General features: G+C 43.2%; 1 protein-coding gene across 7 annotated transcripts in view; it reads right to left on the minus strand.

The window, feature by feature from the left end:
* Nucleotides 1-25,618, minus strand: part of KLHL3 (kelch like family member 3) — a 287,169-nt gene that overhangs the window by 72,339 nt on the left and 189,212 nt on the right. For all 7 annotated transcript variants that reach the window (XM_030927614.1, XM_030927611.1, XM_030927612.1 and 4 more), the window contains 3 exons: nucleotides 20,311-20,417; nucleotides 8,713-8,834; nucleotides 2,382-2,544 (listed from right to left, as the gene is read on the minus strand). In XM_030927614.1, the coding sequence (XP_030783474.1) occupies nucleotides 2,382-2,544; nucleotides 8,713-8,834; nucleotides 20,311-20,417 (392 nt within the window). The remainder of the gene's footprint in view (nucleotides 1-2,381; nucleotides 2,545-8,712; nucleotides 8,835-20,310; nucleotides 20,418-25,618) is intronic.

Consider the following 25,618-nt stretch of genomic DNA (forward strand, 5'->3'; position numbering starts at 1 on the left):
GAACAACAGACACTGGGGACTCCAAAAGGAGTAGGGGCAAGGGCTGATAAATTTCCTATTGGGTATTATGTTCACCATCTAAGTAATGGGATCAACAGAAGCCAAAACTCAGCATCACACAATATACAAATGTAACAAACCTGTACAAGTACCTCTTGAATCTAGAATGTAATTTTAAATTTTAAAAAAGGTGGGGATTCAGTATACTCCCCAAACCTCAGACAACCATACCAGCCAATTAGGGTGGGATATGTGCTAGGTGTGCACACACATGTATGCACACACTATGTGGAAGGAGAGGGCTGGCAAGAAGAGATGCAGAAGAAGGAGACAGAGAATTTCTGACATCTAAGCACTCCCCCTTTGCCACTGCACTAGCAAATATTTGTGAAAACAATCTGCAGAGAAAATGTTTGCCTTAGCAAAGAGCTTGGCTCCTGCTAAAGCAAAGCCTTAGCACATCCATCCATCTAGAAAGTGACCTCTTCAAAGGCTTCACTGGGAGCCCTCCCCAGGGCTCCCTAAGCGAAGGTGGAAAGGCAGTGGAGAATATGCAGGGAAAAGAGAGCACAGGAACAGCAGAGAGGCAGAAGGGTCAAGGTTCAGAACCAGAAAGAATCAGCAGGACTCAGAATTGAGGCTACTGGGTAATGTCCTTCACAAAAATCATCATATAAAGACTATCTTTACAAGTCTTCAGAAAGAAGACTTGCTTGTGCCTTCAGAAACAGGCTACAGGGAGACATGAGAGTCTCTGCAGGCTCCTGGGGTCAGGGACTTAATCAGAGAGAAAAAGCATGCCAAGGAACAGAGCAAATGCTTGTTGCTTTGTTGACCAAGAGGCTAACACAGCACAGGTAGCTAGCTGGCAGGTGGGCAGCCAGTAGGTCCTCAGCAAATTTCCAGACACTGGCTGAACAGGAGACACTGAACAGAATAGCAGCCATGACAGTGCTTGAGCAGGGGGAAGAAGGAGGTGCTTTATTGCAAGGGAAGAAGGTAGCCATGACTGAATTTATCAATTTAAATGATCAGACCTATTTCCTAGTCATTCATCATCTTTCCTCAGGCTGGAACAAGTGGCAATGAAGATTTCTTTCCAGCTAGCTAAATAAACATGGTGGACTGAATATAAATGTTCATTTCTACTCCCTCCCAAAACCCCATTAAAATAATAGAATGACAAACTCTAGCACAGAGAACATCCCCAAGAAAAATAAGTGAACCAACAGATTATCTGATGTATTGAGGACTGTTCTAACAAGAAGTAGTGGTAGAACCATACACTATGCAAGAGAAAAAGACAATTATTAACTGCCCTTCTGATTAAAGTTTTCTGATTTAAAAAACACTATAATTGTAATAGATGACTTAGTTCAGTTGTGGAAATTATATTTGGACAATAAAGACGGGGATGGCTGCATGTGTATAAGGGAAAAGTCTGCGAAAGCTCAATCTTATTCTTCTGGAGAAGTCAACAAATAATATCTAAAACTAATAAATCAAAGAATAGCAGTTATACATATTATTTTGATAAATGGAGGTGAGTAGTAGATAAAGTAGCTTTTAGCTGGATCAGAACCAGGATTTTAATTCGTTAAGGATTGAAAGTGAGTGGCTCTGGAGCACAAGACTTGGTGTGGAAAGGTGGAGCAGGGCACTCCTCATCATTATAAGCCCTGCAATACTACGTGACTTTTTTTTTTTTTTTTTTTTAAGACACAGTCTCGTTCTGTCGCCCAGGCTGGAGTGTAGTGGCGCAGTCTCGGCTCACTGGAAGCTCCGCCTCCTGGGTTCACATCATTCTCCTGCCTCAGCCTCCCAAGTAGCTGGGACTACAGGTGCCCGCCACCACGCCCAGCTAATTTTTTTTTTTTTTTTTTTTTTGTATTTTTAATAGAGACGGGGGTTTCACCATGTTAGCCAGGACAGTCTCCATCTCCTGACCTTGTGATCCGCCTGCCTCGGCCTCCCAAAGTGCTGGGATTACAGGCGTGAGCCACCGCGCCCAGCCAGTACGTGACTTTTAAAAGAATGTTCATGGAACACTCAGATAAAAACAAAAGTTTTCTTAATAATAACAAGACCTAGCTCAAGACCTAGCTCAATTTGCTCTCCCCACCCCCCAAGTCTTCTTGGATCTCCTTCCTCTACTCAAGTGAAAATTACTGTCTGTACCATCCCCTTGGCAATCAATCATTTTCCACTTGGCAATGAGCTAAACTCTCCTATCATTAATTATCTTTCCACCTGTATCCCTACCTAAATCATAGCTGCTTCACAGCCGAGACCACTTCTCATAATCTTCGAGGAGTCTGCAGAAGACCAGGTGATTAGATCCACAAACTTGGAGGAGGTGCAGCAGTCCAGCTCCCCCTTACCTGCGTAGGCATTGGCCTGCTGCAGAAGGTCAGTGCAGGTGTGCACATCTGCAAATGCACGGATGCCCAGGCAATTGGTGGGATGCAACTGAGACTGCAGGAAGTCACAGCAGTTCTGCCGAACATCCATGAGCTGCAGCAAGCTGGCTGCCGGAAGCAGCACCTGCAAGAGAAGGTGACATTCTCAGACACTGGATCCTACTGGCAGGGACTCATCCCCCTTTTCCTATCATATCACTTCCATGCTCAAGATCTTTTCATGGCTCTCCACTCCCTGCCCAATAAGTCCAAACTTCCTAGCCTGCTTTCCAGCCTTATTTCCCATTACTCTGCACTTCACGGACTCTAAACACCAGCAGATTCTCTATGTCCCTACAGCCATGCTTCCCAGTCTTTAATTCCCTGGGGATCTCACTAAAATACAGATTCTAACTCATTAGGTCTAGGATGGGCTCTGAGAGCCTGCATTTCTAATAAGAACCCAAGTGATGGCCAGGCACGGTGGCTCAAGCCTGTAATCCCCGCACTTTGGGAGGCCGAGACGGGTGGATCACGAGGTCAGGAGATCGAGACCATACTGGCTAACACAGTGAAACCCCGTCTCTACTAAAAAAAAAATACAAAACCGAGCCGGGCGAGGTGGCGGGCGCCTGTAGTCCCAGCTATTCGGGAGGCTAAGGCAGGAGAATGGCGTATACCCGGGAGGCGGAGCTTGCAGTGAGCTGAGATCCGGCCACTGCGCTCTAGCCTGGGCAACAGAGCGAGACTCCGTCTCAAAAACAAAAACAAACAAAAAAAAAGAACCCAAGTGATGCTTGCAGTTGCTGGTCCACAAACCACACTCTGAGTAACAAAACTCTACACACACACACACACACACACACACACACACACACACACACACACACAATGGTTCTCATGCTGGGCTGCAAACTGGAATTACCTTAAGAGTTTTAAAACTACTGATGCCTGGGTCTTGCCCTAAAAGAATCTAACTTAATAGGTATGGAGTGTGGCCTGGACATTAAGATGGTTTTTAAAGCTCCCCAGGTGCTTCTAATGTACAGCCACATTTGAGAGCCATTGCCCCACAACCTTCAGTGTACTGTCCTCATTCAGAAAGGTACTTAATGAATTATTAATTACTGAACATCTATGTGCCAGGCACTAGTTTAGGCTCTGGGATTCAGGGGTAAGCAAGAGAAACCAGATCCTACTCTCCTGGAGCTTAGAGTCTACTGAAACAAGATTCATCCATCGAACAGATACAAAGCAAAGAACATCTTTGGGTACATTCTTAGAGAAAGGATGGGTAAGTTTCCATTTAAAAGGTCACGGGACACATGACTACTTATACTATATGCTGGAAGACAGAAATAGTTCTTGCTCAGGTATATGTGCATGTGTTTTTCCTAAGGGTCAGGGAAGACTGGCTTGAGCAGGCCCGCTGGGTGCTCAGACAGCCAACCTCTGTCAAGTTTCCCTAGGACTTTCCCTCAGCTGCTGAAGCCTGCTTCTAGGTCAAACATACAGGACAAAAGGCCAAAGTCCTGTCCCACTTCAGCTCTGCTACCCTGACCTTCACCTATGGAAGCAGCAGATAGTCTGAGAATGATTTTCCAAAAAGAAATTTATTTTAAAAACACACTGCAGAATAGCTTGATTTAAGGCTGCTTATCTTGCGGACCCCGGCATCCACTTCACCCCAAAATGATCCCCTTGCCCCAGTCCGTTGCTCTTAGCTGCTGCCCTGGCTCTGAGACAGAGTGACTGAGCCAGCTACACTCTAGCTGTTCCCATCCATAAGGGCTTGCCCAGGAAGATATGGGCTGCAGATGCATTTGTTTTCTTGATTCAGGACACTTAAAAAAGACTTCTTTTTTTTTTTTAAGTGATTTAAATTCTGGATTCTGACTTTTTCCCAAGACAGCTCTGAGTCCTCAGCTCTGACTCTCATCACTTTTATGTACTCAGGCCAAAAACTCTGCCCCACTGCCCATTTGGGGGCTTTGTCCCTCCACTGGGGTTACCAACAGTCCTAGTTTTTCCAGGACTGGGGAGTTTTCCAGGACTTTCAGGGCTAAAAGTGGGACAGTCGGTCGCCCTTCATTATCCCTGCCCACAGACAATAACCACCAAGAGCCTCCACTATCAGTGCTCGAACTCCTGAGCCAAATGCCTACGCTCAACAAGGAAAGCTGCTCCTACCCACAGGCTTACACTTCTCCCTCACGACGGCTGAGTTCTAGAAAATGTGCTCCTTTTCCCTTCCTCCACCCTCTCTTCCACTATCCTATATCCCCAGCAGGAAAACAGTAAATTAACACCATGTCTGTGATATTTTCTGAACCACTAATACATTCCTGAGAAAGAAAAAGATAAAATCACCCTCTTCTGAAAGTTTTGGACTGTAAATGAACACAGGTAGGATCCAAATCTAACCACCTGAACTCTCTCCCCACTAAGCAGCCACCATCCCCACCAAGCAGCCACCATCCCCACCAAGCAGCCACCATCCCCACTAAGCAGACATAAACTGGGAAACTCAATTAACCTGTGAGCTTGCTCAGCCTGGCCGAACAGATTCCAGGACCAGATTAGTCTCTGCCTGCTAGTCAAATGGAGATCCATTAACCATTCTTGCTGAATGCACACCAGGAATAAAAAGTTCTGTTCCCAGTCTCCAAATGACCTCCATGATGCCCCCTGGCCAGTATCAGCTAGAGTTAAGACTGGAGTTAAGGCCATAGGTTGACCAATCATGCTGATTTACCTGGGACTTCGCCATTGTTACTGCTGAAAGTCCCCATTCCAGAAGGCCTCTCACTTCTGGGCAAAGTAGGATAGGTGTTCATCCTAGGGAGAAGTAACCTCTAACCAGTGACCCTAAGAAGCCCCGTAGGGAGAGGAAGCCATCAAATGTTGGCCAGCACACACCCTACTCAGAGGTGTGGTAAACTCCAAAAGGGCCAGATGTGAGAAGAGGCAGGAATTCAACAGCAACCCTCTCCCCATCACCCACCACCCAAGAGAATTTCTGAGAGTCCAATCTGCCCCCAGACTGCATTCCAGTGAGCTCCTCCACCCCATACACATACACAAGATCATGTCAGTGACACACAGTCCCTTCCCCCTTCCCCTCTTCCAAGGAGACAGCAGCACAGTGTGGTGCTTAAATTCTCAAGCTCATGACAACCAGCCAGAGAAATGAAATAATAAATATTTCCTGAATATACTCCTTAGGTTACAATTTCAATTTTTAAAACCTCCCTGGATAGAGCTATCCACATAGCTTTCAACTTCCCTACTGTTCACAATACCTACTTAGTAGGCAAAAACTATAAGGCTTTTTACCTCTCCACACCCCTTATCCTGTTTGAGTCCTCTCCTACCCAAAAGCCTTCCCAAACTGACTTCCTAAAATGAATTAGGCTTCTGGTTTCTCTAATTGCTCTTTCCCTCTCTTTGACTATGAGACTAGCTTAGAGTCAAAGGCCCTTTTCTTCCTTCTACTTGCTTCATACAGAAAGGTATGGAAAAAAAAGTCAAGGAAATCAGAACACTGAAGGGAAGGCTTGGAGGCTGGAAGATGTATCACTGCTCAGACTCGGTTTTAGGGATAAATTAGGGCCCCATCCAATAGGGTTCTGGGATCTAGACACAAGTACAAAACACATTCCCGGAGGCTCTGAAAGAAAAAAGAGCAACACATCCATGAAATGACTGTCTTCAGTTCCCGCTCCTCACATTAACAGGACTTTGAGAGGACTTCTTTTTATCTTGCCTGAAACTCTACTCCTTCAAAGCAGCAGCAGTGACAAGACTATGAACAAGAGGCCAAGCGTGGGTCCTCAGCTCTGAAGCAAGACCATCCTCATAGAATCACTAAGGCAGTACCGCCTGGTCCCTGGAGGGAGAAGGCTGAGATCAGAGGAGTAGTCCGCCAAAACCACCCATCAGGATGGAAGATTACCCTAAGTCAAAAATCTTCTAGCTTGCCTTTTGCCACCTCAGCATTACAGTTCTTGGAAAACAGGCCCTGAAATGGCCCCCGACAAAGAGTTTACAGGTTACCCTTCAGCTTGCAATGGCTTCCCCTCCATTTTTCATGTGCAGGCCCCGTTTTGTTTTTTTTTTCTCCCTCAGATAACATGAAAACATAGCAGAGGATATCCTGCCACAGAGTTTGCTTCCTTTAGCAAAAACAAAAGGAAATGCCCTGCCTCAGAAAGCACCTTCTCCTGGAATTGCAGGGAGCCAGGGCCATGCATAGAGGGAGGGCACCAGCCAGGGGGCCCAGGTTTTGGGGCCACCCAGGGTCTCTGCCCCAACCACACAGTGGGTCTGGCACAGAATCAGTGCCACATAAAGAAAGGAAAAGAGGTGGGGGGTATATAGATGAACAGGGAAGCTGACAGAATAGCACTGTGATTAAGTGTCATTTTGAATTTTGACTCCACTTACCAGCCATGCAACTGAGGACAAATTACTTAACCTCTCAATGCCTCTGTCTCCTCAAAAATAAAATGAAGACAATAAGGTTTGTTATGAGGATCAAATGAGAAAAATTGAAAGCAGTTAACACAGTGCTTGGTACATAGGAAGTGTTCAGTTGATGTTAGTTTTTATTATTGTAAATCATTATGAGCCAAAGTCAAGGTTCTGATCATTCATTTACTGAGAAACTAGAATTCATCATAGCCACAGAGCACAGTGAGTCAGAGGGGACTGGCTTCAGCTCCCAACTCCACCACTTACTCTCTATGTGACCATGGCAGGTTATTTAACCCCTTTGAGCACCAGTTTCTTCAGCTGTAAAGAAGGGATCATATTGGTATGGTCCAATGGGTGATTATAAAAATTGAATGGAATAATGCATGTGAATTGATGGGCATATGCTTGCTTATAAAAGTAAGTCAGTTATAACTGCTGGTACCTCCACCATGGAAGGGGAACTCAGGGTCTCTCCAAGGTACGTGTGGCTGGGAAGCGACTTGGGGTATAGCTCTCAGCCATTTAACCAAGTCCCAGATCTCTGACCCTTGTTTCTAAGGCTTTCAGGAGAGCCCCAGTGCCTCCACGCTCATCTCCTCAGTGCACCAAATCCTCAATACCTCCTGTCTTCACAGACAACCTGTGAGCAACCGCCACAGCAGATACATAACAGCATGGAGAAGAATCTACATTTTGATCCAAACTCTCTTCTTCCCAATCTTTTTTTTTTTTTTTTTTCCCCAGAGACAGAGTCTCGCTCTGTCACCCAGGTTAGAGTGCAGTGGTGCAATCTCGGCTCACTGCAACCTCCGCCTCCCAGGTTCAAGTGATTCTCCTGCCTCAGCCTCCCAAGTAGCTGGAATTACAGGTACCTGCCACCATGCCCGGCTAGTTTTTGTATTTTCAGTAGAGATGGGGTTTCACCATGCTGGCCAGGCTGGTTTCAAACTCCTGACCTCAGGTGATCTGCCTGCCTCAGCTTCCCAAAGCGCTGGGATTATAGGTGTGAGCCACTATGCCCAGCCCCTTCCCAATCTTTTTTGTTTTTTCTCCAACATCACCCTTGACCTAACCACAGTTTAAAGTGAAGAGGTTAAAAGTCCCTAAACAATGAGGTTCAGATAATTTTCAGTTTGGTGAAAGCATCCACATGCTGGGAGGGTGACATAACCCAACCTCATAAGACAGAAGCCTCTGGACTCAGGACCTCCAAACAGTGAACATTATGTCCTTGCTTTATGTACCTCTTAATCCTAACCAGGCAATAAGGATCCAGAGTAGAATATCTTCTAATTATCCAAATTTGTAAACACTTTGTATTTTACAGGAAAAAAAAAGTTATTAAATAAATACATGATGAAAAGAGCAAAGAGAGCTGGTCCCAATTATAGAATTCTATTACCTCCCCTCTACTCATTTTATACCAAATTACTTTGCATTTACTGTTTGCACCCAAAAGTTATTGAGCTGTTTGAATTCTGAGATGAGATGATGACCTGGGGAGAAGAGGAGTCACCCAAGCTCCCAGCTTTTCCTTCACAAGATTTTGAACAGACGTGAGTTAAAGACTTTCTACTCCCGGGGTCCAGGCTCATTCAGGGATATTATGGCCTAGTGGCTAAGAGCATGGGTGCCCAAGCCAGGAAGGCGTGAGTTTGAGGACCAGTTGGCCCACCTCCTGGCCATGTGGCCCAGGGCAGGTCACCTGACCTCCCTGGAGCTTTAGTTTCCTCTTCAGTAACCAACTGAATTGTTGTGAGGGTTAAATAAAATAACACTGCAAAACGGTGGGTCCTGAGTGTGCAATACACTGAGCTATTAGTGAGCCTGAGTTTACCTGGACATTCTCTTCAGTCACCTCGATTTCAGCAGTATAGATGTAGTCAATCAGCTTACTCAGTGTCTGCCCATCCACGTCCTTGATTTCTATCTTTTTGGCTTTACTCTCAGACATGTCACCTAGAGTTTACAACAAAAACAAAAAGGTCATAAATGTGGTGCCTGGGATATGTTTACCTTCCACATGTCCTCCTGCCCTGTCTTGGAAACGTAAAAGCACTACCTGGGCTCCAGGAGGCAGCAGAAGCGATTCAGGCACAGAAGAGGATAAACCAGGTAATATCAAAGTCACATCAACTTTGGATGTGTGATCACTTACAAACCCAGCCTTAAGTATTCCTTACTCTATCTATTGCCCACTTCCATTTTGAAAGAAAATCTGTGTGCAATCACTCATTTAACCAACATTTACTGTAAACTTCCATACATAAGGCCAGACAAAGTGAACAAGATATGCACCTGTCCTTAAGGAACACCAGTCTAGGCCTGTCCTTAAGGAACACAAGTAAGGCAGATATATAAAAGTGTTTATAAACAGAGGTAATAACAGCTTAGTAGATAGAGTTATACACAAAATATTGTGATAACAACAATAATGAGTAACCTTTCCTGAGAGCTAACTATGGTCATACACTGTGTTAAGCACTTTAAAGTCTTTTAATCCTCACAACAACCTATGAGGTTTATTACTATTATCACCATTTTACAGATGAAGAAACTGAGCACAGGAGGGTAGGTAATTCATTTTGCCCACAGTCACACACCTAGGAAAGGCCAAGTTGGGTTGAAACCCAGGGAGTCTGACTCTAGAGTCCATACTTGTAACCACTATGCTATACTAAATCCCAAGAACACAGAGGAGGGAGCAACAAATCTCTCCTGGGAACTCCAGTCAGGTATTAAGAGGTCACATTTGAGTGAGGCATTAGAGGATGAGGAAGAGTTCTACAGGCAGCAAAGGTGAGGAAGGATGAGCTGAATCTGGAATCTATTCGTGCAAAGAGAGGAAAGTACCAAAAGAATAAATTTTGGTAAAATGGCAAGAGGTTGGTGTGGCTGGTACATAGAGTAACAGTGAGAAGAAGGAAGCTGGAGAGGTAGATAGGGCTAGGACCTGACAAGCCCTGTAAGTCACGTAAACAATCTGGGACTTTATCCCAGGTGTAGCACCATTGAGAAGTTTTCAACAGGGAAATGACATCAACAGATGGGCATTTTTGAATGAAATTTTGGATGCAGGGTAGAAGCTAGATTACATGCAGGGAGAACAGCTGGAGGCCCTGATAATAATCCAAGAAAGAGAGAAGGCAGGGCTGTAAATAACGGCAATAGCAGCACCACATTTCCACAGTCCTGAGGCCCCTTGCCTTCAGCCTGCACGCTATATACAATACACGGGTTTATCTAAAGCCAGGCCCATTCAACAAGGGCTGCTGACTTCAGGAAAGACAGGCAACACATGTCTTTGTAGACTGAAATAAAGGGCAACCTGACTGCAAGAAACAAGAGATCCAGAAGTCTTAATGTGAGTATGAAAACAGAGCCTGGGTGGTTGTTTTCTCTCTGTGGAATTCATACATCAGAGCCAAGAAAATAAAGTACAGTATAAAAAAAAATTAAAAAAAATTAAAAAATAAAAAAATAAAAAGAAAATAAAGTACAGTACAGCATGTGGGCTGCAGACACCCACCTCCAAGCTGCACGGACTGCACATGATTCCTCCACCAATCCAGAGTCCCATCCTGACACAGTTCTAGAGCTGAATGACTCTGGAACGGAGAGGAAAGTAACAGGGGAGACATTCCAAACCCTGCCTGCTCCCTTAACTGCCAGATCAGGTGACCTGAGACCCTCCACCCTGGTCTCTCTTCTCTGACTGCCAGTGGAAGCCCGTGAAAGGCCTCAGCACAGTGCCCTGGGGCAGAACGAACAGGTAAAGAAAAACAGGGAAAAATAATATATTCCTCCTCCACCCATAAGACAGGCTCCACAATCTCTCTCTTGAGTTTATTGAGACACACAAACAAAAACATGCATACACAAGGAAATCAGAAGTTAAGCTATTAAAAAGTTCATTGATGAGGGTCCAGTTGGTAATTACACTGCAAAAGATAATCAAAGACAGCCAATTCTTTTTTTGAGGAGTTAGCCCTCAAAAAATAAGACTAAAAAAATAGAGCAGCCGGACTGTAAGAACCAAGGGATTCAGAAGCCCTCACAGCAGTGTAAATCAGAGCCTGGGCTGACTGTTTTCTGCCTGCGGAATTTGTGGTTGAAAGTCAGGTTAGGGTTTTATAACTTTGGGGTAAATAAATGGAAACTCCTGGAATTGTAAGAAAATATTTTTCTATATGTGCAAAAGTTCACTTTTTCTAGGGGGATGACAGGTCATTTCTATCAGATTCTTACAGGCGTCTATGATTCAGAAAAGTTTAAGACACAGTTTTCTAGACAGTAGGTCTTTAGGAGACTTTTCCTTGCTCCTTTACTTGACTCTCAAATTTCTAATTTTCTATATTAAGTACTTAAAACTTAAGCAAGAAAAAAACGATGTGAAAGAAAAACTAAGGGCTCGGGCGGGCGCGGTGGCTCAAGCCTGTAATCCCAGCACTTTGGGAGGCCAAGACGGGCGGATCACGAGGTCAGGAGATCGAGACCATCCTGGGTAACATGGTGAAACCCCGTCTCTACTAAAAAATACAAAAAGCTAGCCGGGCGAGGTGGCGGGCGTCGGTAGTCCCAGCTACTCGGGAGGCTGAGGCAGGAGAATGGCGTAAACCCAGGAGGCGGAGCTTGCAGTGAGCTGAGATCCGGCCACTGCACTCCAGCCCAGGCGACAGAGCGAGACTCCGTCTCAAAAAAAAAAAAGAAAAAGAAAAAAAAAGAAAAACTAAGGGCTCAAACACACCACTTATTTTCTGAGAAAGCTTGTAGAATCCAATCTTATTATCTTTTATGAACCAGCAAAAATGACTACACCAAACTAAGACTTTAGTTTAAATAGGCCCTAAAAATACTCATAGTAATAGTCACTACTGTATACCTGACCTTCTGTTAAGGTGCACTAATGTGTATCTGACCCACATTATTTCATTTAACCCTTGAAACAAGTCCAGGAGGTAGACAGTATTACTTCCATTTTACAAATTATAAAACTGGCATTTCTTTTTTTTTTTTTTTTTTTTGAGAAGGAGTTCTGCTCTTGTTGCCCAGGCTGGCGTGCAATGGCACAACCTCAGCTCATCGCAACCTTTGCCTCCCGGGTTCAAGTGATTCTCCTGCCTCAGCCTCCCAAATAGCTGGGATTACAGGCATGCACCACCACACCTGGCTAATTTGTATTTTTTTTTTTTTTAAGTAGAGACGGAGTTTCTCCATGTTGGTCAGGTTGGTCTCGAACTCCTGACCTCAGATGATCCACCCGCCTCAGACTCCCAAAGTGCTGGGATTACAGGCGTGAGCCACCGCATCTGGCCAAAAATGGCATTTCAAAAGGGATTTACACATAGAAACTAAGAGGCAGGACTGAGATTTGAACTTTGGCCTAACTCTAGACCCTGTGTCATTTCTAATACATCCCTCAATAAAATCTCACCCTAACTAATAACCTTAATAGAAGTATTCCCAAACTCAAGGCCTTGATCTTAATTCTGAGGACAAGTTAGTACTTAATATCTAGCAAGAACCAAGTGGCTTATCCTCAACACATAACAAAGTGCTTGGCATAAAAGAAGCACTTAAAAAGTATTTATTGGAGTAGAAAAAAAAAAAAAAAAGAAGGGAGGTTCTCTTGACATATCATAATTCCATGGGCTTCAGTAATTCTGGAGGGGGAAAACCATTAAGAACTTGGTCATTCTTGCTCCTTTACTCATCCCTAACAGTTTGACAAAATATTTCCGGAAAACAGAAGATGAGCCCTGTAAGTCCTTCCATGTTTGTGGTCAGTCCAAGTGCTCTCTTCTGCTAGCTCTTCCCAAGAGGCCCAGACAGCCACATCAGACTCTGAAATTACAGAGAATGTCTGTCAGCTGCACATCTTTTTACCCTTTCCATCTTCTGCTCACCATCTGCCAACATGCATGTCCTGTTTCTCCAAAGACAACATGATTCTCTCAGGGGCAGGTATTTGTTCATTTATTCAATTCAGCAAACATATATCAGATGTGTCCTCATGTGTCAAGTACTGTGCTAGGCCCAGATAATACAGTGGTTAACAAGTCACAGCCCTGCCCTCATGGAGCTCAGTCTGATGGAGAGAGACACAAGAAAACCAACAAATGCAAAAGATGTCAAATGTTAGAAATGGGGACTTAGCTTTAAAGGTCCTTAAGCCAGGGATTCCTGCACCCTAAAGCTGCATGCAAAAGGATGAGCACACAAGAGCACAGGTTTGCTCTTCCAGAGATAAAGTCCATTGTTTTCATCAGATTGATGCATAATGGTTAAGAGCCACTGATCTGGAGGAGTCATAGTTATTCAGAAGAGAAGTGAGAATGAGAGAAGAGTATCCCAGGTAACAAAGGATGTGATCTGTCTGGGAACCATAACAAGTTCAGTCTGGCTGGAGCACATTAGGGAAGAATGATGAGACGGGGCTGTAGATGAAAGCAGGAGCTGGACCATTTGAGGGACTTACAGGCCATGCTAAGGAATTTAGACCCCTCCTAAGGGCAACAGGGAGCCCCTGATAGATTTTAAGCAGGTAAGGGATACATCAGATTTTGATATTGGGAAAATCACTGTAGCCACAGTGTGGAGAATGGGTGGGGAATGGGAAAACAAAACAGGTGGCAGACTGGCCAATTAGAAGACTGCTGCAGAATATCAGGTAAAAGACAATGTTGGCCTGACTGTGTCTTGAACTTCTTTAAATACTTAGACCGTTAGGGCCTTGCACTTAGCAGCCTCTGAGAACCACAGAGGGCCCAGAAGAGCAAGCAATCCCAGAAGCCTATTAAGTAAAAGTATCCAAGTCTTCATTCTAGATCCTAACAAGCACACTATGTGCACAGCTGAGACATTTTTAGGTGGAAGACTGCCAAAGAACAGCAAGAAGGAGAAGAATGGACTGGAGGAGTGAAAGGAAAATCTTTCGTTATCACAGAAGACTCAAGATGTCTAGAAAAATCACTAGCTCATCTTCCAGGTCATTGGTATAAAAGCAACCCTATTATTAAGTAAATAAAGTCTTGAGAATGAAAATGTAATAGATTGGTTGGCAGGTCTCTCTGAAGAACACCACAGCTAAACCACCGACCACCTCTACATAGTTATATGTCCTTAAAAACAAGAAAATGGGGTGTTCAAGAGTCCTTATGCCACAGAATACCCTCTTGCTCCTAACTTGAATTAGTACTGTAATTTAGTCTCATGTTCTGGGTAGAGAGAAAACAGGAAAATCCTTATCCTTTGCACAATGATTCTTCATGGGCACTAAAATGGTTATTGAACTTTCTTCCCTCCAACCCTCATCTAAGTCCTAAAATCTGGGCTGCCAACCCATTTGGCTAGAGCTGAGCCCTAAGGCCAAAGACATTAACCTCACAGGAGAGAAAGAAATGCTCTGCCATCTCCTTGAATCCTGTCCAACCCTGCTGCAGGTGAGTGGTCTGGGCCATTTGACTGCAGATCAGGGAATGTCCTTAGTTCACAGATCCTTATGTCACATTGGGAGTGAATAGCAGTCTGTATTCCTGGGTGCCACACAGTCCTCTGTTGAACCACAGGTTACCCTATATCACCTGTGAAATAAAGACATTCTCTGTTCTGCCTTTATCCCAAGGCTGTGTGAGAATCAAAGGAGACAATGAGATTGTGAAAGGTGGGACAGCAGGATCCAGCAGAACCACAGTGATAGACACCACTTCCTCACCTACCCTCCCTGGAATCTCATCCCTCCTCTACCTGGAAATATCTTTCTGCTCAACTAGAAGCACGGGAAGCACAAAGTCAGGAAAAAAAATGCCTCTGTGTCATTACATAGTGACTACAAAAAAAAAAAAAATCAACCCTATCACCTCCACCCCCGACATCCACAAGAATGTTTAAAACTATGACATGCTCTACAATAATAAAAGTAAACTTTATTAAGTACGCAGTGCTGAGTGCCTTATACCCATTACCTATATTTGTTCCCTAGTTATTGTTATTATTCCAGTCTCTTCAATAAGAAAGCTGAGGATCAGAGAGGAAAGTGAATTCTCCACACACCTGTGCTGTTAAGATTGGAATACAGGTCATTATTACTCCAAAGCCCTTTCCAAGATACCACACCATCTCCCAGTGCAAGGTGGCATTACCACACTTGTGTTTAATCCTTAGTAAAGAGGCCTCTCCACATCATCAACTCCAAACCTCTTCTATGAACATTCATAAAATATTCCTTACCAATAGTTTATTTCCAATGATGGTCTCAATTTTAAGGCTGAGCTACTCTAAACCCAAACAAGTCTACTTCAGACCATCTCAGTCAAACCAGTTGCACCTTAATGGAGAAACCACTGGGAGTGAATAGCAGTCTCTATTCCTGACCACCACACCGTCCTCTGTTGAACCACAAGCCAAATTCCTGCTCAAAAAACTTGCCATTTCTGCATCAAAGGTAACATTATTAGACAGGACCGCTGGCTCCCTCACTCTCAAATCTTCGTCTCCTGAGCCAGAAAAAGATGCCTGACTTTATTGTGGTATGATAGGGATAGGAAGAAGAAGCCCTATGTCACTGTCACTTAGTCCAAAAGTGACTAACTCTAGAAGATAGTCACATGGAAGGTGAAGCCATTGCTTCTTTATCCCAGGCAGCCTTTCACACCTCCATCCCTTTTTCTCTGAACTATTCTACCTAATCCCTGACTCCTCAGAGGCAAAACTCTCATAAACCAGATGCTATCTACCAGCACTATTACTCTGCAACCTCTCTGAAGGTCCACTTTGTCTAAGAAAAGAATTCTATTCCCTAGTTCTCCTTCTCTCACTGTCCATTGCCTTGTATTCGGTTTTGCTGAGCTGCATGTTATGCAGAGCTCTTCAAAGGCATCAATACACCACACAAACACCTGGAACACAGACACGGGCCACAGGCCAGGGCCTGGTAGAGTCTGGCTGGCAGCAAGGGTGAAAAAACAGTTCTATGGAAGGAACTTCACGCCTGGGAAGTGAATAAGACAGCCAGGCCCTCATGGTTCTGCCTTGTGGACAATTCATGCCTACTCCAAGTCTAAGCCCCTTGTCTCTCACCCCCAGCATATTCCTGAACTCTCCTCCCTATTTCTACTTACCATATATTCAAAGATACCAGTCAAACATCAGCCTAAATCTAATAAAAACCGGACAGTGACAGTAACTCCTCTTTAAAAAACCAGTCTAAATCAGCCACTACATACAGTACAATATGACCAGATGAGTGGGACAGATCTCTCCCAGGGCTTCATTTGGGATGGAAGCCCAAGTGTCTTTTAGCCATGATTATGGGTGTAAGACCCTGAGCGCATATATTCTGTAGACCTCAGTTTCTTTAACACTATAAAATGGGGGCTGTATCTGGATGACATGTAGGTCAGGGACCCATATGGAGTACAAATACTACAGTACACAGAAGCCATGGTAAAGGGCATGATAAAAAGAGAGAAACACTGACGAGGAGATTTTGGGAAAATTGCTTCCCTTGGGATGGAGGTGCCAGATGGGGAGGATGGGAAATGAGTCTTAAGTATTTCATCTTTATAGGAAAAAGATGGGCAGAACACAGCACTACTGGCCTCCCCACTCAAGTTATGCTGAAAGCAGTAAAGGGGAAATAGGTTGACTGCTAACCCCAGATCTTCTCATAGACTGGTTGGATTGGGACACTCTCTGATGGGCACTCAGACCTCAGTTTCACATTTATTCCAAGTTATTGTCCAAAGGACAATGGTCAAGAAGTGTGGGATTGGTATTTGGAACCACCTCAGGACATTTGGGCAACATGAGCTCAGAAGACAAAAAAAATAAAAACATTTAAGCTTGAGTAAAAGACCATAATCACACAACTCAAGTCAGAAGAAAGCCATGTGTATTTTGCTTTCCTTTTGGCTTTAAACATACTGATAGAAATGGACCTAATGAGAGTCAGCCTCTTACCCCCAGCACACGATGCATTTTACACGTTTTGAAGCTGAACCTGATAATTAGAACAAAATTTTGCAGTGTTACTGGAGTTTTTTAGTACCCATTTACCAAGGTTTAGGCAAAGCCAAGGAGCCTTAAAATATATAAATCTTAAGATATCTTACTGATGGGAGCATAAGCTGATACAACTGTTCTTTAGATCAATGCGGCACATGTCTCAAAAGTCTTCAAAATGTGCATACCTTTTAACCAAGTACTTCTTGTTTTAGGAATCTGTTCTAGTAAAATAATGAGGAATGTAAATAAAGACTAAGATGCAAGGATGCCCATTATAACATTATTTATAATAATAAAATATTACATAAAACTATAATTTCCAACAAAGAAGGAAATGAATTTTCAATTAGAGTACATATAATGGAATCTTATGAAGGCATTAAAATTAGGTTGTAACTGCCATTTCATTGACATGGAAAGATATTCATTATATATTGCTAAGCTCAATTAAAGAAATTTTTATTTAGCACCTGCTAGATGGAAGACCATGCTAGGTAGCGGAGATGTGGTGGTGAATTTTAAAGGTATAGTTCTCACCCTCATAAAGCTTATGATTGGCCAGGGAAATCAAATATTGAGGAAGTAATAAGATCAGTAGTAATACTAAAGAGAAGCATAAAGTACCATGGGAGTAAGTAGCAAAGGAATTTAACCTAAGCCAGAGAGGTCATAGAAGGCCTTCCTGAGGAAGTGATGCTTAAGCACTAATGAAGGATGAATGGGAGTCAGCCAGGCCAAGAGACAGAGGACAGAACATTCCAGGAAGATGAATAGTAATTTAAAAAAAAAAATACATACATCAAAAAAGGCTATTTCGGCTGGGAGCAGAGGCTCACGCCTGCAATCGCAGCACTTTGGGAGCCGAAGCAGGTGGATCACTTGAGGCCAGGAGTTCAAGATTGCCTTGCAACATGGCAAAACCCACTCTACTAAAAATACAAAAATTAGCCAGGCATGGTGGCACACACCTGTAGTCCCAGCTACTCAGGAGGCTGAGGCACAAGAATCACTTGAACCCAGAAGGCGGAGGTGGCAGTGAGTTGAGATTGCACCACTATACTCCAGCCTGAGCAAAAGAGCAAGACTCTGTCTCAAAAAAAAAAAAAAAAAAAAAAAAAAGGCTATTCTACTGTACACAATAAATGCACTTATTTGTTAAAATATATTTTTTATATATGTATACATTTATAAATATAAAATCTAAAAAGACATAAACCATATTCTTACCTAGATATTGTAGTACACATAATTTTTTACTTTTTGCTTGCCCACAGTTTCTGATTTTTATCTGTAATAAACACATGTGAATAGTATTTGGATGGATGGGTGAATGGATGGGTGGAAGGATGGTTGGTAACCAGGTTTAATGGAAGGCTTGGGCTGGGCATTGCATTACACTGCTTTCTTCTCTTGATTCTCCTCCGTCCCTTCAATTCCTAGAATCTAAGAATGCCCCAGAAGCACTTTTTCTTCCAATTTGTAAAATCACTTTGGTTTTGCTATGACACTTCCGCTACTTCAGAGGCAAGTTCATCAGCAAAAAGTGGAGCCAGCATGACAATTCATTGCAATTCCAAACAGATTCCTCTCTCAACACTGAACTTTCCAAACCCCACACACAAAGAATAACCGGCAGAGGTATTTATTGAAGTTATAGCTAAATAACTACTACAGACAAGATGAACTATTTTAAAATATAGATGGATGAAGGAAAGGGGGAAAAAAGGAAATAAAGGCCTTGCAAGTAGGGTTTAAGACAACTCAAAAGGGAATGCAGCTCAAAATTTCCAGATACTGAACTTAGCTAGTTTTCCAGGCTACAATGTGAAATTCCTGGCTCATGGATGAAAGTAAGGTAAGAGTAGCTTGGTCCACTTAGCAGAGGCATGACTCCAAGTTGAGACCAGCTCCTTCACATGACAAGTCAAGGGGGACACACATGTGACAAACTCTCAACGCACAAGTGCCAAGTCTCTCCCAACAAAACCAGTCTTTCCCAGCTGTGTACCATATTAGAAAAGGGTTACAGCCCATTCAGCAAAAATATGCCTGCACTCACCCATCATTAGCAAGCTTGTGTTCATTCTTCAGACATTCACGTATTCACTACCTCCTGTGGTGGGCATGGAGGATTCAACAATAACAAGACATGTTCCCCAAGTGCCCAAAGCTCACAGTAAGGTGCAGAAGACACTTCATTCACTCATTTAAAAAATATTTGTGTCCTGCCATGTACCAGGTGCTCAGTATATGGTAACAAACAAGCCCAACAAGGTCCCTGTCCTCATGGGGCTTACATTCTAGTGAGGAGAGACGGGTAAAAAACTCATAACGACAAACCAAGATGATTTTCAGATGGTGATAAATGTTATGAAAAGATGAAGTCAAGTTATAGGATAGAGAGAGGCCTGGTGTGGAACTATGGTCAGAGTGGTGAGAGGGGGCCTGCCTGAGGAGGAGACATTTGCAGGATGGAAAGCAGTCAGTTACATGAGATACAGGGCATGGGCATTATAGATCCCAGGAAACAGACAATTATGCAGGGTGACAGTTGCCATACTTAGAGCAGGCACAGGCACTTGGAAAGAATGTAGAAGGAACACCTGACCCAGTCTGGAGGTCTCACCAAGCCCAGATGGCCTCCTTCTGTCAGCAGTGATTTATAGAGCACTGAAAGTACCTGGTTCAGGGGAGGTGCTGAGAGAAACTATAGACAGGAAGATTAGCCCGTGGGTTTCAGGTAATTCAATCTCAGAACTAACAGATGGGAAATATTTGGACAAGACTATTGGGCATGCCCAGTAAATAGGGACCCTGGAAAGTTGGCAAAAGTGCTGAAACTCAATGCCAGATATTGATTATACCTATTTCTCATCCCCCTCAAAATCCATCATCATTTTTCCAAATCTCCTCCACTCTGTAAAGACTAGAGGAGGCCCAGGGCCCCTGTCTGGAATGAAGGTCTAGGGAAGGACAATAGGTAGGCCAGCTGGTAAAGCACCAGGCCAGGTGCCAGGAAGCCAAGTCCCACTCATTCACTGTGGCCCTGGGCAGGTCTCTTCCCTTGTCTCAGCCTCAGTGTCCTCCATCTGCAAAGTGAGAGATCAGAAGGCCTGGCCATGAGCCCAGGAGTCTACATTGTTAACAATCTCCCCCACATGATTATGGTGCAGGCTGAGTTTTGAGAACTAATGGACTATGTGAGTCTACCTTTTTTCCTCATGGTGGACACGGGCGACATGCCCAACTGGCCTGGACTTGGTTCCATCAAGTCCTCCACGGCACAAAGCACAATATCTGGCATAGAGAAGCCCCTCACAGTGGGCTAAGGGCTTTCTCTTTCCTCCCTCCCCTCATGTCACACCCCCAACATTCTCCCAGTGGGGCTGCAGCCCCATAACCCTGGGTTAATGTTGGTAACTCACCATACCTGTGAACATCGCACAGAAGTAAGGGCTGCAGGCTGCCAGGACCACACGGTGGGCTTCTATCTCGACATCTTCTGCCACAATCATCACGTCACACAACAGCTGTTTACTGTAAGACACCAGTGAGAGGACAGGATGGGTCACAGCATGGACACCTACCCTCATCTTACAAGGGTATTTTTTTCTCCCACCCAGATTTCACACTATCACTATACAAAGCTGTCACAGGGACTTGCTCTATCTTGAGTTAGAGAGGGGGGTGGATTCATTGACTTTTCCAAGTCCCTGATAAACCTGACATTCATGCTTTCCTAAGGTCCATGGAGAGATCCAACTACTCTCTGGATGTAAATTCTGGGCTGCTTCATTTATCTTCACCTCTCTGTTCCCCAATTCCATCAGCTCAGATTAAAAATTAGGGGTTTAGCGGCTCAGGGAACAGTGGCAAAAGCTTGGGGCTGTCATTCAAGTGACCGAATGAATGCTGAGGAACATGAGCATACCACTGAGTGTGTCACCAGCAAGACCAAGAACTAACAATTCCCCATGGGATCCACTGTATATGCAACACCAGTAAGAGGCAAGCCAGCCTTAGGTATTTCTCTTTCCACTCAGATTTAACACTTTCAACAAGAAGACTCTGCCTGCAAACACAGTGCTCCCTAAAGACCCTGTGCAAACTCCAGTCGCTGAAATTATTAAAAATATTGTAATTACCTTTCTGTTTGTCACCCCCACTGAACTCAGAAAGGGACTTATCTTATTTAATGTTGTATCCTAGACACCTGGCTGCATACCCAGCACATATTAGACGCTAAATTTTTACTGAATAAATAAATTAATGAATGAAATGTAATCAATCCACATTCATAGACAGAATGGAGATCTGACTACTTTAGAGATTGATAGGGTGCCATGAGCTTCCATCAACCCAAGAATTTTTCTTTCATCACTCTTCTAAGCTCTTATCATGACTGTTAACAATATAATAGTTAATATTTATTGAGTTACATGTGCCAGGCACTGTTCTAAGCACTTTTTTACACATATTACTTCTTTTAATCCTCTCTACAACCCCATGAGATAGGGCTAATTGTTATGCCTATATTACAAGAGAAGAAACTGAGGTCCAGAGAAGTAATTTTCCCAAGGCCACACAGAAAAGGAACAGTGGAAACGGGATTTTTTTTTTTTTTTTTTTTTTATACTTTAAGTTCTAGGGTACATGTGCATAACGTGCAGGTTTGTTACATATGTATATTTGTGCCATGTTGGTGTGTTGCACCCATCAACTCGTCAGCACCCATCAATTCATCATTTATATCATGTATAACTCCCCAATGCAATCCCTCCCCCACCCCACTCCCCATGATAGGCCCCAGTGTGTGATGTTCCCCTTCCCGAGTCCAAGTGATCTCATTGTTCAGTTCCCACCTATGAGTGAGAACATGCGGTGTTTGGTTTTCTCTTCTTGTGATAGTTTGCTAAGAATGATGGTTTCCAGCTGCATCCATGTCCCTACAAAGGATGCAAACTCATCCTTTTTTATGGCTGCATAGTATTCCATGGTGTATATGTGCCACATTTTCTTAATCCAGTCTGTCACAGATGGACATTTGGGTTGATTCCAAGTCTTTGCTATCGTGAATAGTGCTGCAATAAACATACGTGTGCATGTGTCTTTGTAGTAGAATAATTTATAATCCTTTGGGTATATACCCAGTAGTGGGATGGCTGGGTCATATGGTACATCTAGTTCTAGATCCTTGAGGAATTGCCATACTGTTTTCCATAATGGTTGAACTAGTTTACAATCCCACCAACAGTGTAAAAGTGTTCCTATTTCTCCACATCCTCTCCAACAACTGTTGTTTCCTGATTTTTTAATGATTGCCATTCTAACTGGTGTGAGATAGTATCTCATTGTGGTTTTGATTTGCATTTCTCTGATGGCGAGTGATGATGAGCATTTTTTCATGTGTCTGTTGGCTGTATGAATGTCTTCTTTTGAGAAACGTCTGTTCATATCCTTTCCCCACTTTTTGATGGGGTTATTTGTTTTTTTTCTTGTATATTTGTTTGAGTTCTTTGTAGATTCTGGATATTAGCCTTTTGTCAGATGAGTAGATTGCAAAAATTTTCTCCCATTCTGTAGGTTGCCTGTTCACTCTGATGGTAGTTTCTTTTGCTGTGCAGAAGCTCTTTAGTTTAATTAGATCCCATTTGTCAATTTTGGCTTTTGCTGCCGTTGCTTTTGGTGTTTTAGACATGAAGTCCTTGCCCATGCCTATGTCCTGAATGGTACTACCTAGATTTTCTTCTAGGGTTTTTATGGTATTAGGTCTAACATTTAAGTCTCTAATCCATCTTGAATTAATCTTCGTATAAGGAGTAAGGAAAGGATCCAGTTTCAGCTTTCTACTTATGGCTAGCCAATTTTCCCAGCACCATTTATTAAATAGGGAATCCTTTCCCCATTTCTTGTTTCTCTCAGGTTTGTCAAAGATCAGATGGCTGTAGATGTGCGGTATTATTTCTGAGGACTCTGTTCTGTTCCATTGGTCTATAGCTCTGTTTTGGTACCAGTACCATGCTGTTTTGGTTACTGTAGCCTTGTAGTATAGTTTGAAGTCAGGTAGCGTGACGCCTCCAGCTTTGTCCTTTTGACTTAGGATTGTCTTGGCAATGCGGGCTCTTTTTTGGTTCCATATGAACTTTAAAGCAGTTTTTTCCAATTCTGTGAAGAAACTCATTGGTAGCTTGATGGGGATGGCATTGAATCTATAAATAACCTTGGGCAGTATGGCCATTTTCACGATATTGATTCTTCCTATCCATGAGCATGGTATGTTCTTCCATTTGTTTGTGTCCTCTTTGATTTCACTGAGCAGTGGTTTTTGTAGTTCTCCTTGAAGAGGTCCTTGACATCCCTTGTAAGTTGGATTCCTAGGTATTTTATTCTCTTTGAAGCAATTGTGAATGGAAGTTCATTCCTGACTTGGCTCTCTGCTTGTCTATTACTGGTGTATAAGAATGCTTGTGATTTTTGCACATTAATTTTGTATCCTGAGACTTTGCTGAAGTTGCTTATCAGCTTAAGGAGCTTTTGGGCTGAGACGATGGGGTTTTCTAAATATACAATCATGTCATCTGCAAACAGGGACAATTTGACTTCTTTTCCTAACTGAATACCCTTGATTTCTTTCTCTTGCCTGATTGCCCTAGCCAGAACTTCCAACACTATGTTGAATAGGAGTGGTGAGAGAGGGCATCCCTGTCTTGTACCAGTTTTCAAAGGGAATTTTTCCAGTTTTTGCCCATTCAGTATGATATTAGCTGTGGGTTTGTCATAAATAGCTCTTATTATTTTGAGGTACGTTCCATCAATACCGAATTTATTGAGCGTTTTTAGCATGAAGGGCTGCTGAATTTTGTCAAAAGCCTTTTCTGCATCTATTGAGATAATCATGTGGTTCTTGACTTTGGTTCTGTTTATATGCTGGATTATGTTTATTGATTTGCAAATGTTGAACCAGCCTTGCATCCCAGGGATGAAGCCCACTTGATCATGGTGGATAAGCTTTTTGATGTGCTGCTGAATCCGGTTTGCCAGTATTTTATTGAGGATTTTTGCATCGATGTTCATCAGGGATATTGGTCTAAAATTCTCTTTTTTTGTTGTGTCTCTGCCAGGCTTTGGTATCAGGATGATGTTGGCCTCATAAAATGAGTTAGGGAGGATTCCCTCTTTTTCTATTGATTGGAATAGTTTCAGAAGGAATGGTACCAGCTCCTCCTTGTACCTCTGGTAGAATTCAGCTGTGAATCCATCTGGTCCTGGACTTTTTTTGGTGGGTAGGCTATTAATTGTTGCCTCAATTTCAGAGCCTACTATTGGTCTATTCAGGGATTCAACTTCTTCCTGGTGTAGTCGTGGGAGAGTGTAAGTGTCCAGGAAATTATCCATTTCTTCTAGATTTTCTAGTTGATTTGCATAGAGGTGTTTATAGTATTCTCTGATGGTAGTTTGTATTTCTGTGGGGTCGGTGGTGATATCCCCTTTATCATTTTTTATTGCATCTATTTGATTCCTCTCTCTTTTCTTCTTTATTAGTCTTGCTATTTTGTTGATCTTTTCAAAAAACCAACTCCTGGATTCATTGATTTTTTGGAGGGTTTTTGTGTCTCTATCTCCTTCAGTTCTGCTCTGATCTTAGTTATTTCTTGCCTTCTGCTAGCTTTTGAATGTGTTTGCTCTTGCCTCTCTAGTTCTTTTAATTGTGATGTTAGAGTGTCAATTTTAGATCTTTCCTGCTTTCTCTTGTGGGCATTTAGTGCTATAAATTTCCCTCTACACACTGCTTTAAATGTGTCCCAGAGATTCCGGTATGTTGTATCTTTGTTCTCATTGGTTTCAAAGAACATCTTTATTTCTGCCTTCATTTCATTATGTACCCAGTAGTCATTCAGGAGCAGGTTGTTCCGTTTCCATGTAGTTGAGCAGTTTTGATTGAGTTTCTTAGTCCTGAGTTCTAGTTTGATTGCACTGTGGTCTGAGAGACAGGGAAACGGGATTTAAATGAAGGCAGCTGAAGCCCAGAACCCATGCTCTTAACTTGAGTGGTATCCTGATCACCACTCATCCCTCCTTGAGATTAAAGCACTGGAGAGAGGAGGAAAGACAAGGAGGACAAATCCACTTCAACTGTAAGCCACTGGTAGTGGTTGCTTGGCACGCTACCCTGGTTTGACAGGGCTGAGGTCATGACTAGATTCTGTGTGAGAATGTTGAGGCCAATTAATGAGTCTGCCATGGTTGACAGATGGAAGAAAAGCTACATATTTGCTATCTCTGGTGTAGCACATTAAGTCACTGTCAACTACTAATATATTTGTTTAGGTTCACGTATCAGAGAAATAGAATCACAAGGCCTGAGAAGGCTGGAGCTGCAAATGCTGTTAGAGATCATCTGGTCTATGAAACTCAGAGAGGTGAAAAGATGCCCAAAGCTACAGAAGCCTAAGTCTTGAATCCAATTCTCCTTACTCCAGATACAGTAGCTTTTCCACAGTACCACAATGCCTCATGATTGGCTGACACTCAGAATGAGAAAAGACAGAAGACAGGTTAGCTCAACAGGGAGAAGTGGTCAGGAAGCAGAAGAAGGTATCGTTAAGGAGGTTTCCTGGAAGGGTGAGACCTTTGGCAGCAAGAGGCAAAACCGGGGAATTGAGACTTTACCCTGCAATGGACAGCAGACCCTAATCACCAACTATATCAGGATAAACCAGTGCAACCAGGAACAGAAC

The sequence above is a fragment of the Rhinopithecus roxellana genome, chromosome 3 (assembly GCF_007565055.1).
Source record: "Rhinopithecus roxellana isolate Shanxi Qingling chromosome 3, ASM756505v1, whole genome shotgun sequence".
Taxonomy (NCBI): Eukaryota; Metazoa; Chordata; class Mammalia; order Primates; family Cercopithecidae; genus Rhinopithecus; species Rhinopithecus roxellana.